At 37.3% G+C, this 19,523-nt stretch overlaps 1 protein-coding gene across 1 annotated transcript; it reads left to right on the forward strand.

The window, feature by feature from the left end:
- Nucleotides 1-1,927: 1,927 nt before the first annotated feature.
- On the forward strand, nt 1,928-15,251 carry LYPLA1 (lysophospholipase 1). Its single transcript, XM_056485859.1, has 9 exons — nt 1,928-2,100; nt 2,495-2,526; nt 5,529-5,594; nt 7,120-7,167; nt 7,972-8,042; nt 8,641-8,714; nt 9,445-9,546; nt 10,150-10,326; nt 11,789-15,251. The coding sequence occupies exons 1-9, from the start codon at nt 2,032-2,034 to the stop codon at nt 11,840-11,842; spliced, it is 693 nt and encodes a 230-aa protein (XP_056341834.1). The 5' UTR covers nt 1,928-2,031; the 3' UTR covers nt 11,843-15,251.
- Nucleotides 15,252-19,523: the final 4,272 nt, after the last annotated feature.

Consider the following 19,523-nt stretch of genomic DNA (forward strand, 5'->3'; position numbering starts at 1 on the left):
AAACCTCTATATTACCATTCCTGTGTTCAGCACAAATCCAAAACAGAGCCCCTCACCAGGAGTTAGGAAGAAAATTACCCGAGACAGAGACATTCCTAGTACTGCTGCAGTACTTGATGACATGTATTATTTCAGTCTTTTAGATTTAAATGTGTACCTATTGGAAAGCCATGCAGCAGCTTCCATTGGTCTGGTGAGAAGGGTGTGCAGAGTGCAGGCTCGGTGCAGTGAAGAACTCAATTGTAGAAGCTGCCATTGTGGAGTTACAGAGCAGAAAGGACAGTTCCCATTGCAAAAGCTGATACTCCTCAGTGTAATGTCTTGCTTTCCATCCTGAATCTTCTGTTTGACAGTACCTTCTTCCATGTTGAATGTCTGCTTCAGATTGGAGAGGGGATCAGGCAGCAGCTCTGCCAGCCCTGAGAATAAATGGAGGTAAAATAGAAATCATGCTGCAGAAATCTGTGATTTTAAGTATGAAATCTGTGTAGCTCCTTACCCCCTTCAAAAATTCAAGAAAAATTACATTGCAACAATACACAAGATGCTGGCAAGGACAACCATCTTATCTAAGCCCATTTTATCCTCTAGGGCAAGGAAAACTACATTTAGAGCATACTTTGCATTGTAAAACTCTCACTGCTTTAAACAGAACTTTCAAAACAGATAGAAAAGTATCATAGATACCTCACTCTGAAGGGACAGCCAATGTACCTGTTTTTGGAAGGTTCACAGCTCAGATGTTTTCAGCAATTCCTTTGGGATTCCTGAAGGTCAGCTTCTTGAACACTTGTTTGTAACCAGCAGATTGCCCCATGCCAAATCCATGCAGAGCTCACATTTCCTCAGTGTCCCCAGGGCCATGCTAACAGCAACGGGGAATTCAAGTAAGGTCATTCCAGCTCTACTGACAAAAAACATTAGAATCTTGTTCTGTTTATTAGCAGACTATTACTTCTTAGGCTGGAGGTTCAGCAGCAGCTCACCTTATGGAAGTGACATTTACATGGTAAATAGCAGAGTAGAGAGGGAAAGCAAAATTTTGTTAATGTCCCAAAAAGATGATCTAGAGCAAGACCCAGGTTTGGCATATTTAATAAGCACCTGACATAATGTGAAGCTCCTAAACTTTGAAGAATTTTTTATGCTTAAACTGTATTTTCTTAGCAGACTTGTATTGGGTATAGTACATGAGGCAGGAGCACATGTTAAATTAGAGACAAATCAAACCACAAAAAGTTACCAGTGAAAACAATCAAATTTTAGCAATAACAGGGATGCCCTAGCATCAAGACTATGTATCAAAGCAGCCTAACAATCACGGCAAAAGAGGATGTGTATTCAATATTCCACAGCTTGCATAAAGGCTCCTCCAATAAATTTCATGCAGCCAGTGCTGCTGATGTTGATGGGCAAAAGCTTTGTGAAAAATTGTCCCTGTTTGGTATGGAACACAGCAGTGGGAAGGATGTGAAAGGAGTGTAGTGTGCGTTCAGCTGCTATTGGAGCTGCCAAACGTGCAGCCATGCCAGCCACTTACCACCCGGCAAATACAAGGAGCACATTGATTTTCTGTGAGGAAGTATCTGACAAAGATGTATGGAATAGAAGACAAAGAACAAAGTATTCCGTTTTGATAGAAATGTGTTTGCCATACATATTCAGAGTTGGGCTAAGTATTTGGAATGGACTGGAATGATCCAGTAACTTCAACCAGAGTGCTCGAATAGCCAAACACATTTTAAGACGAGTAAGAATTAGTGACTTGTGGGCTGTAAGCCAAGAGATTTAATTCGGTGAGGGCAGATGAGCCGCTCTGTTTGCTGCATGCGTGCTGGCTTTCCTGCCTTCCCGTGACCTAGCCGCTTCTATTTTACCTGTTTGAGAAGCGGCAATTTCCTTTTTCCCCCGGGCCTTACCCCACAGCGCCAGGCGCCCGCCCGCCCGCGCCCCTCCCACCCGCTCCCGCCGCCTCCCGCGCCGCCTCCCGCCGCCGGCCCGAGCCCCGCCGGCCGCCCCGCAGCCCGGTGCATGTGCGGCAACAACATGTCGGCTCCTCTGCCTGCCATCGTCCCGGCCGCCAGGAAGGCCACGGCCGCCGTGAGTGCGGGCGGGGGGCGCCGCCGCCCCGCTTTGTTGGCAGGCGCGGGCGGGGGGCGAGGCGCGGCCGCGGGCCGGCTGAGGGGGATGGCGGCCGGCCCGGCCCGGCGCGGCCCGGCGGGGCTGTCCCGCTCTGCCCTGCCCGAGCCGGGCCGGGCTCGGCACCTGGAAGGTCAGCGCTGCCCGCGGGGAGCGGCCGCTGATGGCGGCGGGGCCGGGGAGGGGAAGTGAGCCAAGCGGAGTTTTCTTGGGAGAAAGTGGTGCCGTGCTCCGGACTGTGCCTGACCTTGGGTGGGCGCCCGGGGCTCGCGGGCGAGGTGCGCTCGCTTGTTTAGTGATCCTAAACCTCTACCTTTGTTGTCTCTTTTTTTTGTTGCTGTTTTATTTCCCTCAGGTCATTTTTCTTCACGGATTAGGAGATACCGGGTGTGTATTCTGATCTATTGCATACTTAGTAGCTATTATACTTTCAAATATAATCTGCATATTTTAAGCACGTGAGCTGTTAAAATTTACTTAAGCTTCTTCTTTTGCCATTTACTGAATGTAGCGGCCAACAACAGATAAAACTTCATGTGTCCTGCACTGATGGTGACAACTATTTAATTAAAATTTTCCACTAAGTCCTCGAAAACTTAACTCACTTACCTAATTTGGTCTGAATGTGATCACTCTTTTGTTCCTGAGATAAACTTTGTAGAAAAAGAAGTCTGTGGTTTTCTGATCATTTGCTTTTCTGAGAGTGGCTTTCTGGCTATTCCTGTGTTTGTCTAAATTTAAAGTGTTTTTTTTATTCCAGACTTGTGGATTGTTGGTTTGCCAGTAGCTGCAGTTAGTCCATGGTTTCTTCATCAATATGTCGTACTTACTCTAAAATCCAGACCTCTTTGATCTATATAAGCAAACTCCAAAGTAGTCGCCTAATGTCTACAGATTCCTGTCTCTAAAATACCAGGCTCAAAAAAACCCCACCCAAATAAAATGTGTAATGCCTTGTTGCCTTGTTCCTGTTATTTCCATGTTGGAGTAGAAATGGAAAGAGTAGGGAAGGCATTCTAGCTCTGGTGTAATGTTTCTGTTTGAAGCTTCTGTGTGCCCAGAAATAAGCATGCATTCATTACAGCCATTGAATTAACAAGTTAAGAGAGTGTTGAAGCCTTTTCAGTAGAAGACTTTAAAGGAATTGGCACTTAGATACTGAAAATAAGTAGCATGAATGCTTTGTCTATTGTGCTCCCTTGTGGCCAAGATTACATAATATTTTTTTAAGATTTTGTTGTTGTTGTTGTTACCTGGAACTTGAATGTTGCCTCTAGGTTGAAACTTGCTATGTTATTTTTTCCAAAGGACTAATGACAGTTAGTTGTCAGAATTAAAACTTGCAAAACCTGGGCATTTAGTAAGTTAAAAAAGAGTCATGTTCGTGCACTTGGCAGCATTCTACAAGTGGAGGTTTTTGCTCTGATTTGTTGTGCTGACACAACACCTTGTTTGCATTACCCCTCTTCCTTTCTGCTGGTAGGACGCAGCTGAGGCAGCAGTACTGCCTGCATCTTGGCACCAAATGTTCAGCAAGAGATTGCAGAATCTTTTGAGCTTTTGGAATTGGAGTCCATGCAAACGGGCTTGATGTTGGTTTTGGCAAGGGGTAAAAAACAGAGACTTTCTCTTTAACCTCAACCTATTCCCTAAACAAGGTGGCATTTCCATTTCAGTGTCAGAGCTAATGCACAGCCTCAATCTTGCAAATGCACTGAGCACACTGAAATGTCTGCAGTTGACAAGACCTGACAAGTCTGTGGAGATACAGTAATTTAGTTGTATTTCTTTTAGTTTGCTGCAGATTAGATTAGATAGACTGCCTTTGACATACTGGCATTTGTGGTTTCTTCAAGTAAAAGCTGTAGTAGTGACACAAAAAATTGTCTGAAGCAAACCTATTAGCAATTTTATAACTTCCCATAGTTTAAACTGACCTGTTCCACTTCACATGCATTTCTAAATTGATCACTTCCATTTACCAGCTGTATTTTTCTTACTCTGGAAAGTGTCTTAAGAGAGGTTATATGCTTTTTCTCTCTTAGCTCCTTTATAGATGGCACTTAAAGATTGATACATACTTGTCAAAATCTGAACAAAAAGTGCAACATAGAAAATTGTTCTAAGGAGTCTGCATTAATGTGTGTACAATGTTGCTTTCCAAATTTGTCAAATTAGTCTTTGTAATTGGCTAAAAAGTGTTCCTAAATTCTTATGTAACTATTTTTTCTCGGTCGTATTTCTCCTTTAGATTCTTATTCAACCTTCTGTGATACTGCAAATACTGTGCAAGTCATATTTCCTGAAATTTGTTAATAATATATCTAAAAGTACTGATAAGAAGTAGGCTGAGATAGTCAGTGGTTCAAATGTCTGTGATGTCAGTGTGTTGGAAATGCCTTCAACTTCAGGCAGCATACATTAACTTTTCAGAATGATATTAAAACTAAACCAAACAAGCTTTTATGACAGGTCTGCTGTTGGTCTGATTAGTTCATCTATATCACTGACAAATTTGTTAAAGGTGTTTCCTGCTTAGAGCCAAATTTCCAGTTTCTAATTTAGTGAGTGAGTTAGTAGTACTAAATGATGAGAAAAATCAGGAAGTACAGGTGCTATTGAGTGTTCTGGAAAGCTGAGTGCAGGCATGTGTGGTGGTTGTGGGTTCAGATTTGGGTCAAGGTCAGCTCCTGTCTCGATGAGGCCTGGAGTGAGTCTTGACCTTATGCTCTCCAGTGTTCAGGTTTGGAGGAAGCTCATTAACTCACCTGCTGTGCAGGTCTTGTTTTCTTATGGATGTTCATATACAGTATCTACTTGAGATTAAAAAGCTGCTGCAATCTGTTGTTCAGGACTGCCTGAATCCAAGAGCATCCAAGCTGAGCTGAAGTTAATAGGGCTGATTGATTGGGTTGGCTCCATGTGGAGCTACCTTAGGTGTCAGTTTGCTACTGCCCCACGTCAAGAAATGTGGGTCACAGAATGCCAAGCTTCTCTGTCAGAGAAGCTGTCTTAACTCTGCAGGAGCAGCAGAGCAGCCTCTGAGCTGCCTGGAAGCAGGATACCTGTGTACATCTGTTGTGGCACACAAATTAATAAAGCCAGACTGATACAGAGTGGGCTTTGCCTGGAGCCAGAGTGATATTTCTGTAGCTGTGCCACAACTATGGCAACCAAATTAGATCAAGTCTTCCTGACTGTATATATGCCACAAGCATTCAAGGGCTGAACAAACCTTCTAAGTTTAGTACTACATTCATAATATACTGTGGTTGATGTAAACATTTTCTAATTCAGCATGTTTCATACTTGGTCTGTGCTGATGCACCAACTCAGAAATAAGAGCTAAGCCAAAACATAAATGCAATTGAATATGTTTCTGTTAACAGGCACGGATGGTCAGAAGCACTTGCTGGTATCAAAAGCCCCCATGTGAAATACATTTGCCCACATGCGTAAGTTTGTAACTTTCTTGTTTTACCTTTTTCTGTAGAGACGTCGTCTGTTGAGACACTTGCACAGATGTCAGAGAGACATCTCAGAAGTGAGGTGCTATCTGGTTATCTCTCTGTTTCATTTTTTTGTATAAAAGCCCATTCTAAAATACTGTTGATGCTATTAAATGGTTTTTTTTGTTTGTTTTCAGGAAGTTCTATGTGATTTACTTTGGGGCAAAACTGCATTTTTATTTGTACTTCAATTCTGTTGCTTATTCAGACTCAAAACATATTTGGAAAGTTTTAGGTGCATTATATTAGGTACATTATATTATTTTGACTTTTTTCCCAGTGGATTGAGTTGTTTGTTGGTTTCTTCCCCCCCCCCCCACCCCCCAACAGTCTTTTGTCAAAAACAGTTTTATCAAGGATAATTTTTTTTTTTGTATTTTACTTACCATTACACATGATTTGCCTTAGCTACATTACTTAAACTTGAGTGTGTGTATAGTAGCTTGAAACTTACTATAGGTCACAAAGAAATTTAAAAATGGACAGGATATTGATATTTCCAGTGAATAATGCAATTTGAGCTGTCTTTGTATGCAATTCGAGAAGTGAAATACTTCTAAGCATGGTCAGGCATCAGTAAATAAGACAGTAAGATCTATCTACTATTGATTGACTTGATGATAGAAAAACTAATAATCTTAACCTATTTTAACACAAAATTCAGATTGTCTCTTGCTCCAGGGGTCTTGGCAGATGTGGAGCAGAGATGATAGGGAGAGAAGGAAGCAATGCTTTGGTGTATTACTGAGCTGTAGTTTATTCATTTGTTTCACCATGCAGCCAAGCTTTGCTGAACCATACCAAAGGAGCTTAGCAATATCTGCTGTTTTCTTTGCTTGCCCTTTGTCTTCTTTCAGTCCTTCCCTACAGAACTTATGCTGCTCAGTTCCTATAGATTAAAACTAAAGCCAGATTTGATCCATGGCATGATCCATTGAAGCTGTCTTGCTGTGGCTGAAAAGATGGCACACAGCAGCACAGGGCTGGGAAGGACTCCAGCAGTGAAGGCAGGCACTGCCTAAGCACATTCAGCTGTTGAATGAAGAAGCAAATGTGGCCTGGCTCCACCATGTGCTGCTTCCTAGTGATGCTGCTGTATAAGGTGCCTTAATCCACTCAACATGTGAATGGAACTGTGATAAATAACTCCTAATTACAAATAAGTAAATAATATATGTATATTAAAAAGAGCATATATGAGATATGTGCACTCACACACACACATTTAAAGCAGCCCATTAACATTTTGCTTGCTCTCCACAGTGTGGTAATTCAACCCTGAATATTAAATGTGTTTGGGCTGGCAGGTTTCAAGAGAGTTTCTTCAACAGATGTTGCAAAGCAGCTAATGTTAATTACTGCTTAAAAGTAAGACAGAGTTAGAGGATATGTAATTTGATGATGTTACTGCATTTGCACTGTTGAATTTTAGTATATATCTTATGTCAGGAGAGTTCATTCTCATTTCTAGGCCAGTTATGCCTGTTTCTTTGAACATGAACATGTCTATGCCATCATGGTAAGTACTTGTTCAAATTCAGACAGTTCTAATCAAATTATATCTGGGGCTATGAACTCATTGTTCTTAATTTAAAATCATGGACAACCTTAGTATCTGGTTTTAATCACTTGCAAGTATAAAAACCCTTTTTCTTTAGTTCTGTTTTTATAAAAGGGCACAAGTGCATTCTAATTATCCTTTTATATCTGTGGTAGTGATTATTCCTTAGGACTAATCTGTATATTTTAGATCAAAACCCCATTTACGGGTATGGTCTGTAGTATGCATTGTGTCTGAATTCATAGCAGAAGTAGAGACTTGGAGTGGAAATATTATTGCTACTAGTGAGTAGTATTTGGTGGGTCAGTAGCATATGTAGGAAATGTTCTTTAGATCATCCATTCTGAATAGAGAACAAGAAGAATATGGTAGATTTCAATGATCTTAAACCAGTCTTCGGTTTTGTTGGATTTTGGGCTTTCCCCTTCCCTGTTTTTCTTGTATTTCTTCAATCCATATTTTAATTTGTACTTACAGCAAAGTTCCTGCTAATATTTTTTGAGCAAATATCAAAACTGTGCTGCTTAATCTGCAGTAAATTACAGAAGATTTCAAAACTCAGAAAAGCCTTGTTGACTAGATCTAGTCTTGTAAGCCACATTCACAGATTGGCACTGTTTCTTGTGATCTATGGGTAGTTGGTACTGAACAATGTGACAGCTAACATTTTTGTCTGGAAAACATCCAAGTTTCATTATTTGTGTATTAAGGAAGTAGAATGGATGCTCTAATGAGTAATGCTCTTGTTGATGTTTTTGTAAGGTTTGATATCATTGGACTTTCTCCAGATTCACAGGAAGATGAAGCTGGGATCAAGCAGGCGGCGGAGAATGGTATACTTATTTAGTATACTTATTTATAAATACTTAGCAGTATTTTTTATGTCTTAAAAGTACTTCCAGGTATTCTTGAAAATGAACTCTCAATCTGAATCAGGTTTTCCAAAACAATATTTCTTTAGGGAAAAGAATATGTGTATATAGTATTATCACTGACCAAAGTTTAGCTAGATTGTTTAATGTTAGTTTTTTAACTTTATTAGTAAGTAGAGTAATTCACCAATATAAACACTTCATACTCTGAAATATGGGAACAAGTATAGGTTTGGGTTTTTTTTAAGAGCTTTTGGGTAGTGCAGCAGGTCAGAGTGGTGTTAGCATCCAGTTGTGCTGCTTTTACTTGAAAGAGGATATCATCTTCCCAGTACTGGTGCTTTGGCAAGACCTATTTGCTCCTTTTTCTCTTTGGAAATGATACAGTGGCACTGAAATTTCTGACTGTGCTCTAGATCTTCTGTGCTTTTAATGTTTAGCAGCCTAGATTTTCCTTTTGCTACCTTTCTCTTGATGCCAGGAAGAAGGCATCTTTCCTCTTTTGGACTTTCTAGAAAATGAGGTGGATTTTAACAACTGGCCTTTATTTATGTTTCAGTTAAAGCACTGATAGATCAAGAAGTAAAAAATGGAATTCCTTCTAATAGAATTATTCTGGGAGGCTTTTCTCAGGTAAAGTATGGTTGGAAAGAACCACTGTCTTTTTCCTAGGGATGTTACTTAGCTTTATTAACTTGGGAAACCCAGAAACTTAAATTGAAATCAGCTGATGTTACATGCCTCTAAAATTTTTAGGTGTCAATTTTTCTTTGCTTCAAGAATGAAGTTTTTTTTGTTTTTATGCAAATAATTACTGTTCACTGGAAAATGAACATGCATATGCAAAAACAGTACTAAAATAAATGGTCTGGTTAAAATCTTTATGCACATAACCTACATAGCTTTGCTTGAAAAGTTTGCTAGTATTTTTAATTGCATTTGGTAGGTATTTGGTGGTCAGGATTTATTTGGGGAATCTTTTCCTTCACACTTGTAAGGCATCTATGGTAGGTAGATTAGTAGATGAATTGGTCCATAAATCAACTCCCCCAGTCTGCATGCAAATAAATTAAATATTAAAGTAGTGATAATACTGTTGTGAGTACTAGTCTTTGATTTTGTTGTTTTTTTGACAATTGTTAGAGTAAATTTGCTAGATTACTTTTGAATTGACCACATGGACTTGGAGGGGAAGGGAAAAAGCTTAACAAATGTTGTACATAAACACTGGTTTTACTTTTTGGCTCTAAAGAAGAATCAACTGCAATAGGAAAAGACTTTTAAAAGAAATCAGAGATTTTGAAGCAAACATTAAAAAGAACTTTACTGTCATTATTCTAATATTTATATCTCTCTGTTTTAGGGAGGTGCTTTATCATTGTATACAGCTCTTACAACACATCAAAAATTAGCAGGTGTTGTAGCCCTCAGCTGTTGGCTTCCTCTGCGGGCCTCTTTTCCTCAGGTATTTGTCTCTTTCCTAAGATGGTTTTCACTTGGGGAATGAGTATATCTGAAGATTGAATCTCGTGCAAGAATTAGTGGTCATCGTTATTACCAGATGATGACTGTTGTTTGATCATTTGGAAGTTTTTAAAATAGGGCCCTAAAATTTTAGGTTTTATTAATAAAGGAAATTGAAGAAACACCAGCTATTTTTGCTTAAAATGAACTACTAGAAAATGTAAAAGATATAACAAATTTTCCTTAAAGGTTAATTTTCTGTCTGCCATTTGTTCCATCTGCAAGGCACTATCTTATTAGAGACTGAGTGTTTGAGCAAAGTTTCAGATTTTTTACTTGGCCAGAAATTATGACTTTCTGTTACAAAACTTTTTGCCAAAATTTTATTTGCAGGTCTTTGAGCTTAATGTGTTGTCAAGTCCAGAGCTTACTTCATAAGGAGCTGCTTGCAGACTATACATTGTACTGTTTCCCCTCAGAATTCAATTTGCTTGTCATGCTGCAGGGTATAGAGCCATGGGGTTGTTTTATTTCAAAGGTGTTAAGCTTATCTCCACTTAGTATCTCTTTCTTCTCTCCTCCTGTCTAATTCCACCCCTCCCAGGGCCCTATCAGTGGTGTCAACAAGGATATTGCTGTTCTTCAGTGCCACGGGGACTGTGACCCCCTGGTTCCTGTGATGTTCGGTTCCCTCACTGTTGAGAAGCTGAAGACTATGATAAATCCAGCCAATGTAACCTTCAAGACTTACTCTGGCATGATGCATAGTTCATCTCTTGAGGTAATATTCTTAATACACCCTGTTTTAGCTGGGTATAGTAAATTCTTTTCCCTCAAAACTAATATTTATAGGCTTTTTTTTTTTTGGAGAGAGGGTAGTTTTTGTTTGCTAGTTGGTTTTGGTTTTGTATTTTTGTTTGTTTGGTTTTTGGGTTTGGTTTTGGTTTTTTTTGTTTGTTTGTTTTTGTTTATAAATTAATAAGTGCTTCATGCTTCTTATTTTGGTGAGTAACTGAATTCTGGGCTAAAAAAGCATCCAAAGCAAAAGTTTATATGGCTAGTGAGAACTTTCTCATAAGATTGTATTTTAGAGACTAGGCAACTTGGCTATAAAATGCTCTTTTCCCCAAATTTTTATTATTCGCTTAGTTAAAAAAAACTAATTAGAAGACAAATTCTCATAGCATAAATCCAAGATGGTATTTTGGAGAGAAGAATCCTGGTAGTTCTGTGGAGGGAGACATTGAAGGAATAGGGAGGGAGGGCTGACAATCTGGAAGAGGCAGCCTCAGAACCTGTATTTATGACTCTGGCTCAGCAGACAGCTGAGCTGATGTAATAACTTCCTGGTGCCAGGAAGGGGTGGACTCCCTCTGCTCCTGACCTTGTGGCCCTCACTTCCTCCTTGTACTGGCTCTGGGGCAGATCAGAAACTTCCTTGAATCATTTGAATTTGCTAAAATGGCAAATTTTAGCAAATGGCACTGCAGGCTTCAGTGTTTGCACTGAAGGGAGCTGGAGCATCAGAGCTCACAGAAAGTGAGTGGTAGGAGCAGGAAATCAAAGAGGAGGCTAAAAACAGACTGCTTTTGTCAGCAGCAGTAGCATTGTTAATTTAGATTGTTGCATCTTGTGGGTACTGTACCTTTGAACAACCTCTCTGTAACATTTACAGGGTAGTATTGCATTTAGATTGTAATGTTGCTGAGTTGTTACACAAATATGTTAATATGTGTTCTTTCTTACAACAGTGAATTAATTAAAAAAAAAAAAGATTACTGTGGATTAGTTTCTAAGTCTAGTTTGCTGTATTGCTTTTCCTTAAGGAAGGAAGCATTGAAATGAAACTGAATGTTTAGGAGTAGGAGTTGCTGGCTTTTCATGCTGCTGCTGCTAAAAGTTTAGAGTACACAGGAAGCTATGGCTTTAGCTACGTTGAAACCCTATACATAATCAGCCTGGTGCTATCAAGATCACTTGATGATCAATATGTAGCTTGCCTGTTCAAATTCAGAAGGAAAGAAAAAGTAGTCCTTGCTTTTTTTCTTGTATTTTAGCCTCTTTGAAGTGCATAGTGCTGTGAAGTTATCAGCCTTGACTTGTGTGCAGAGTGGTAATCAAGTAACTAATTGATCAATATTTCTAGCCCAGCTGCTCATTATAAATGTTAAAGCATGATTTACTGTAGCTGATTATGTAGTAGTAGAGGACTTCAACTAATACATACTTTTATCTTTAAACAGGAAATGATGGATGTAAAACAGTTCATAGACAAACATCTACCTCCCATAGACTGAACTGATCTGTGAGAAGCCTTCTATATAAATACACCAGCATCAACTGTGGTAGAGTGTTAAATTTTTCATATGCCTGATAGGAAACATTATTTCTATACCTGCAGTGTTACTACTGTGTTGCAAATTTGTACTTAAAATGAAGGTTAAATAATTCACATGTACAAGAAATTATAATCTTTTTAGTATTTATCACCCAGTGGTGAGCAGGATGTGAATGAGGGAACTAGGCAACAATGACAGAATGTAACTGTTTTAAGATGTCTGATTATTTTTTTTTTTCTTGATTGCAGGATTTCAAACTATTTGTACAAGTAATAAAAAATTAAATTTAAGTGAGCAACATAGATGTGACCAGTTTAGTTTTATTTGAGATTTGTTCTTAATACTCATTGAAAACATATGGCATTTCTTTTATGCAATGAATGCATAAAGAACACAATATAAAATGCAGTGGGCATAAAGTACAGAACATGTAACATAGTGGGCATATGATGGTAGAATAAATGCTACCAAGGATAAAGCTTTAAGGATTATATGTTAATTGTTTAACAGATAAGGAGGGTTGTTCTATAATGGCTAGAAGTTAGCAAAGGTATTTCTTGTATTTAAACCACCTCCATTTTAAAATGTTCATATAGATAAATGCTGTGGAAATTCTAAAGGGACTCATTCCTTACTAGACTGTTGTTTGTCACTTATTGTCTTTTCTCTTTTAAACTCGTTGCAAATGTTGACTTGGAACAGAATCCTGAAGAAGTGCAAAGGATTAATTTGAGTTTCATTTAGAAACTTCTTGTTTTCATACTGAATATTCATCTGATGCTTTAGTTGTTGTAGTTTTCATTTGTTTATGTATTTCACATGAGCAGAATATTGTTTTGATTTTTTTCTCTGTGCTTTGGAGTAAATAACTGAAATTGGTGCAGCTGCATAGTTCTGTGTATTGTTGAACTGTCATGTGTAACACACACTTATTTGAATTATTTTTTACTAGAAATATAAGTGCAATTGGGATATAACTTACCTAAACTTTAAAGAAGTTAGATGATACCACATAGTACTTTCTCTTATTACATGTTGAGACTAATTTTTTTATTTTTCTGAATAGGAACAAAGCATTTTATTTTCACATCTATCCTTCCACATTTCCCCAGATCAGTATAGCCTAGGAATCTGAAGACCTAGCCTGGAAAAAAAGAGTAAATTTACAAGATACAGAATGTTTCATCTTTCAGAACCTTAAAGTTGTAGAATGTACTGGTTTGCAGGAGTTGATGCACACTTTTTTCAGTTAAGAGCCATAATTTACTGCTGGAAACAGCTGTTCTGTAGAGTTCAGAGGCTGTCACCATACTAGGAATGTTTAAAACAATGCACTACACTTTTTACTGCATAATTTGCTGCATAACAATGTTCTATCCTGTAATATGCTTTGAGTCAAAGAGTATTTCTATTTTGGATGTATTTGTCATATCAGCACTGTGCTTCACACCTGCATTTAAGTTACTTTTCCTCTCCCAGGGGGTCCTCTTACAGTGTATGTGGATTTACATCAGGTATCTGCCAGTACAAATATATATGTGAGGAATTACACCTTTATATCTCTTTATATTTTAACATTGCTGCTGCCAGAGATCTGACCTGTTTACCTAGTCTGAGTAACCAGTTTCAGTGCTTTGTTTTTTTTTTAATGTTTCACTTCATTTTTAGGCAGCTGCTTCTTTTCTAATTCAGTTTCTCTGGATTATTAAACACTCTTAATATGTAAAATTGAAAAGGAGGTTTCTTTTCCTAAATGGTAATGAAACAGTTTTAGATATTCCATCTGTGTAGTTAAGAGGGCATTTTTATTAACTTTGAAGTTTAATTAGTAATTTCTCTCAGTCATTCTCTTCTATAGATCTGCCAATTTGTCTTTCAGTTAATTTAGTTCACAGAATAAGCCATAATATTCTTACTGTAGTTGTGCCAAAGTTCTCTTGAGAAAACATTATGTCCTAGCTTGGAGTCATTCCCAAATTGCATTAGCTGATTTTGCAATTCTACTGAATTGCAGTCTTGGTAAGCAAACTATATATTATTTTCTCCTAGTTTTTAGATTTATTTTCATTCCCCTGTGGTCTAAATAATTCCCTGATATTGCTGTGTCTCCAAAACTCTTGCACAAGCTTCTAATTTTTCTTTCATTATTTTTATGTTCTGTTTGTAGATTTGTTGATAAAGCTTAACTTCTAATTGACATAGTTTTCCTTCTGCAATAATTAGTTTTAAAGAAGTATTTCTAAGATGTTAAAATTAGATTTGTCCTAGCTTCCTTCTGTGTTAGCTTCATAACACTTTCTTCAACTTGTTGAACTGTGTTTACATTTTGTGGTCACGTTCTAATACTTAGACACTCTAATCCAAGTCAGCTTCAACTGTCACTGTCACGATGCTTTCAGATGTTTTTTCTGAAAATGCTTTTTATGTCTTAGCTTTGTTCAAACATTCAGCTATCATAACAAGATTCTTTTACATATTGTTGTTTTGCTGCTTGCTTTATCTACAAAGAGCTTTGTTACCAAAGTCAATATAAGTAAATGTTTTGATTTACTTTGAATTTCTGTATTTTAGGAAGAATTCTCCTGACTTTTTCTTCAGGAGTGTATGCTTATATTGTAATTGGCAGTTCTTAAAGAGCCCAGAAGCCAGAGGAAACTTCAAGTCTCTGTGTCCACCCATATTACACTGTGTATGTTGAGCTCCTGTCTTTTGTAACTTCAGCTGGTTTGAAAGCTTTATGTATGATCTTGTAGCTCAACTTCTTTACTACCTGAAGTGATTTGATGCTGGGATTGTTGTTATAATGCATGTATTTGAGACTGAATAATAGCTCAGTCTGATGGGAGAGTTTTCATATTTCATTCTATTAAAATGGAGAAGTTGGACTGTCAGTGTTCTAAATATGAATGTCCTATCCTCATAAACTACAATTGGAAACTGCCCAATAATGTTTATTTTTTGTAATCTTAGATTTTCCACCAATAGAGATGATGTCTATCAAACCTGTGAAAGCATTGATAAGAAAATACCTTATTTTCAGATAAGTTTGTTTCAATGGGTATCTAACTCCTTAATGTGTTCTTAAGTTCAAAATGGTACTTAAATTTGACTGCAGTTTTGTGCTGTCAGAAGTCTGACTTCTTGTTGGAATATGTTGCCCACTTTTGAATAAATATGTTGAATTGCATATTATAAGCCAAATCTTCCAGCTATTGAGGTAAAATTTTAATGGGGTCTGTACTGTGGTGAGGGCTGTATGATTTGGTCACTTTATCCTATCTTGTATAATTACAACACAGTAGATTGGTAAAAGTACTGTACACTGTAACTGGTATTAGAACTGTTAATTAAAACATGTTCTCTCTAATGAAGTATACTGCACTTCATTGAAATAATTTGGATGCATCTTTTATGTAGAGGTGCTATTTGGGTTGATGGACATGACTGAGGGCGAACTGTAAGATGTCAATGAAGCCATATCTACAAGGCCTTTGTCTCTTAAACTTTATAAACAAATACTGAACACTTACTCCTCGTGTTAAGAAATATAAGCCATTTATATTTATTATAAACATCTAAAATGCAATTTATTTTACTAATTTTATTTATGATTAGAAGTCTTAACTTTGGAAATTATTTCTGTAGTAAGAAAAATGTAAAAGTTTCCCATTCTAATCATTGTGAAATAAATTTCAATTTGGGCAAGTACTGAATATTTTTTTCTGTACTTACCTGAAGGAAGTTGAGCTTTTATGTGCTGTGAAACACGGCACTCTAGAGGCTCCTTGAAAATGTATTGCATGGTAATGTATGCATATTATAATACAGAAGAACAATGATTTGTAGTTACTGAAAAGAAAAGAAAGTCACTTACTAAGTTAGGTTGGGCTACTTTGTTGAAAGAATCCTAAGTATGATTGGAGGGTGGTTTTCATATTCTGGGTTAATTTTATTATAACTTGTTTTCTTGGAATTTGCAGTGATTTTGGAAGATAAAAGAAATTGAGGTATTTTCTAGTAGAGTTATTCCAGGACACTGAAGAGCCAAAGTCTTCTCACTCTGTATTGCTGCACTGTTTTGTGTTGTTGGAAAGGCTTTGAAGTTGTTCAAGGTTTGGCATACACCTCACTTAACAGATTTGTTAAAGAAACTATTTTCAGGTCAGGGGTTACATGTGCTATTTAATATTTAAGGGTGATCAGTGCTATCCATGGTGCAGGGCACTCTAGAGAAAATGTGGGGCTATCTGGGAAGAGAGGAATGGGGTGTATGGTAAAGGCAGACTTCCCCCTTCAAGCAGCTTAAAGCAACTAAAAGGTTGCTTGTCTCTACAGACTGCAATATCCAAAAGTTGGTGTGACATACAGTGAGGAATTTCATGAATGTATGGGAATGCATGGTAGATGCAGTGTTCTATGTTAATATGTTGTGGCAAATCAAGAGTAAGAATAGCAAAGAAAGATGAAATGTTACACAGAGTAATCTGCCAGTTTATATTTTTTGAAAAAAAATTGAGTAATGTTCAGTTTCTATTTACTTTCAGTCCTGGCATCCCAGATAAAGTAATAATGAGGAGAAGAATTGGCTAAAACTAGCACAGTAAAAACTCCCAAAACAAGACAATGTAGTGTATTGAACTTTATCAAATATAGTATGAGAGCAGTGGTGTGAGGAACGTGACTCAAGAAGTTTTCAGAATGTCTGTTGGTTAAATTGAAAATGTGACTCTTTGAAGATTAATAGCTGTAGAAGATTGCCCCTTCCTTCCTCCCCCCCTTTTTTTTTTTCCTTTTCATTGCTTGCCACTCTCATTTTACTACATTTGCCTTTGGGATAACAGATTATATTAATTCTCTTTGAGTTGAACAGGTACCTTTGATGTAGCTGATTAAAGTTGATTTAAACAAAATACTTGTATAATTTAATGGTCATCCACAAAGTGAACCAGTAGATAATGTTTTTGTTTTAGGACCAATTACTAGAAAAGAGCAACCTATTGCCTCCTTTTTTATCTGCAAAACTAGTAAAACTTAAAATATCCAGCCAGTTTGCTGAAGTGTAGTGAGCTTGCTTCAGGCATCTAAGTGGGAGGTTTAGCTTTTAAGGAGAAGATAGACTTCCCTGGTCTAAAGTTTGTCTTAAAGAGCTACTTCTCTGTTTAAACAGATGCAGCAGATGGAGTCTGAAAGGTCCTCAGTTGTGAATACAAGCAAACTCTTAAAGTAGTTTGTGCTTGAGATAATTTGCTAGCTGTGTTGTAGTATTTGAAATTATCAGAGGGGATCTTTAAAAGGCTTAAATATTTTAAGTCTATATTGAAAAAAAATATATAAAGTTGCCACAGAATAGAATAGTCTAACAAACTTAAAAACTCTAGAAACTAAAAAGTAAAAAACCCCAAAACATTAGCTTAATTTTTTTATATTTAAATGCCTGCAGTTACTGCCTCTAAATTGAAAAGAGTGAAGATATTTTGAAAATGTAAATAACATTTTGAAAAAATAAATTTAAAAAATCCAACTCATCTGTTGTATAGCTATAGAACAACTAATCAAGATGTTTATTGCTATCTCAGAAGTTTTTGAACAAAATCTTGTTATGAGAAATTGGAACTTCAGTTTGCTATAACTCCCTTTATGTGTGTGTGTGATTGGACTCATCTCCTTTTCCTCTGCAGAAGTTGGGGACCACTTAGCTGATTCAGACCAGCTGAGATTCTGTTTTGGAAGATCTGTCATTGCACTCAGGGCTCAAATAAGGAGGAGAGGGTTAGTAGCCAGAACATGGTTACATAAAACCTTTTGTAATGCTGTGAATGTTACATTTTGCACAGTTGTGTTACTACCAGATTAGAGATTTTTCCATACAGAATATCAGTCCTGAAAATGTGAGATTTTAAGTGCCTTGATAGCAGTTCAGAGATGCTTTATTTCAAATTCTGTAGTAGTGAATGTGCTACTGTGTTGCCCCTCCTGCCCCAAATTTCTGAAGATGCTGTCTCATATCAAATGAGACAAGTCAGTAAAAATCTACATTATTTCATAAATGCACTCTTTTAGGAATAGTAATCTCTGCCTGCTAAGTCTTAGTATTGTAGAAGGCCCCATGGTCCAGCAAATGAGAGCTGGACACAGGCTTTCTTCATGAGCAGGTGTGCAATACCCTTTAGAAAATGTTGGAAAAGAATGGTGAGGATGTACCATAACAGGTAAATGCAGTGCAACAGTGTGTTATACTTTCTAATGTGTTAATTTAGGAGAAAGATGCTAAACAGAAAGGAGGTCAGTTAGGTTGCTTTTCCCTCTCCTACTCTTCTTTGGACTTGGAGTGACATGTTATAGAAGAGATGGGTGCTATACAAAGCTGCTTGCTTTAGAGCCAGCTAAAAGAGAACAAGCATATTGAGTGCTGTGTGTTCCTTTTGGATAAAAACTTACTGTCCCAAGGTTGGTGGAGCAACTGATAGAAAGAATTTGGTTAATACTGGTTCAGTTAATTGATACTGTTCTGGTATTGTAGCATACAATATAAATAATGTGTGCTGTATTATGTTTTCTTTTAATGTGTCTACTTGCAAAAAAAAAAAAAAAAAAAAAAAAAAAAAAAAGGATATGCCATCTGATTATTCTTTGATTTCCCTACTGAAATATTTCTCTGATGCTGCTTTTTTAAGATCAGATGTTAAAAAAGTGTGATGTGCTTTGCCTTTTATAAGTGCTGTCATGAGATTAAATTTGTAATTGTCAGTTTCTCACCTGATACATTTTGGATATTAATAGAGTTCATCTGCATTTTGAACTCTCCTTGCATTTCCAGTGAAGTAGGTGTTGAATTGTAATTTTAAATGAAATTTTAGAAAAGTGTGGATGACTTATTCCAGAGTTTAAATACATTTAAACTAACCATTTAAACTTAACTGACTGATTTGAGATTTCTAGTTTTGTGATTGTGTTGTCCCTGACCTAGCTTGCACCTGCTGTAGAACATGTACAAGGTTGTTGATCCTGTAGTGTAGTTAGTTCTGAGCTGCCAACACCCTGTGTGTTGTTTTTATCATTAATTTAATGTGATTGTGGGGAGCAATGATGCTAAAGTTCATTTGAGGTAAAATCAAGGTTTAAATCAGGTTAAATACCAGTGTTTGATTATTACAGCTACTAGGTAACTAAATCTAGATGAAATGGAATTAAGCCTGAACTGGCATGGTCAAATGTTGTGAGAAAGCAGCATTATTTTATGTTTGTCTCCCCAGAATCTGTTCCTGAATGAAAAGGTATTATTTTCCTTAAAAAATATTTTTTCTTCTTGTGGGCTGTTTTTATGCCTTGTTGGAAAGAATAAGCAAAAAAAAAAGCAGCAAAGTTTCTGCATGCTTGTCCAGTTCATGGCCCATATCTAACCTGGGGGAAGATCCTGATCCCAAATAATTGTAATTGCTTCTAATATGTGCAGGTCTTAGAGTTGACCATTGTGTCCATTGAGCAGGATGCAGAAGTGCCCAAAACCCACCTGTCTCTATTTGGCTTCAAAACACAGGACAGGCTTGCTGCCCAGTGCATGACAGACAAGTGTGTTGATGGTTCTTGCTGTAATGACTCCCTTGAGTGTTGTTGGAGGAAAAGGTCTGTCTTGCCTATT

The sequence above is a fragment of the Oenanthe melanoleuca genome, chromosome 2 (assembly GCF_029582105.1).
Source record: "Oenanthe melanoleuca isolate GR-GAL-2019-014 chromosome 2, OMel1.0, whole genome shotgun sequence".
NCBI lineage: Eukaryota > Metazoa > Chordata > Aves > Passeriformes > Muscicapidae > Oenanthe > Oenanthe melanoleuca.

Bases quoted from the DNA above. Each gene is read 5' to 3' on its own strand.
- LYPLA1 (XM_056485859.1), top strand. From the start codon at position 2,032: ATGTGCGGCAACAACATGTCGGCTCCTCTGCCTGCCATCGTCCCGGCC. The intron at 8,715-9,444 runs GTAAAGTATGGT...TCTCTGTTTTAG, and splicing joins TTCTGGGAGGCTTTTCTCAG to GGAGGTGCTTTATCATTGTA. The intron at 10,327-11,788 runs GTAATATTCTTA...ATCTTTAAACAG, and splicing joins TGCATAGTTCATCTCTTGAG to GAAATGATGGATGTAAAACA.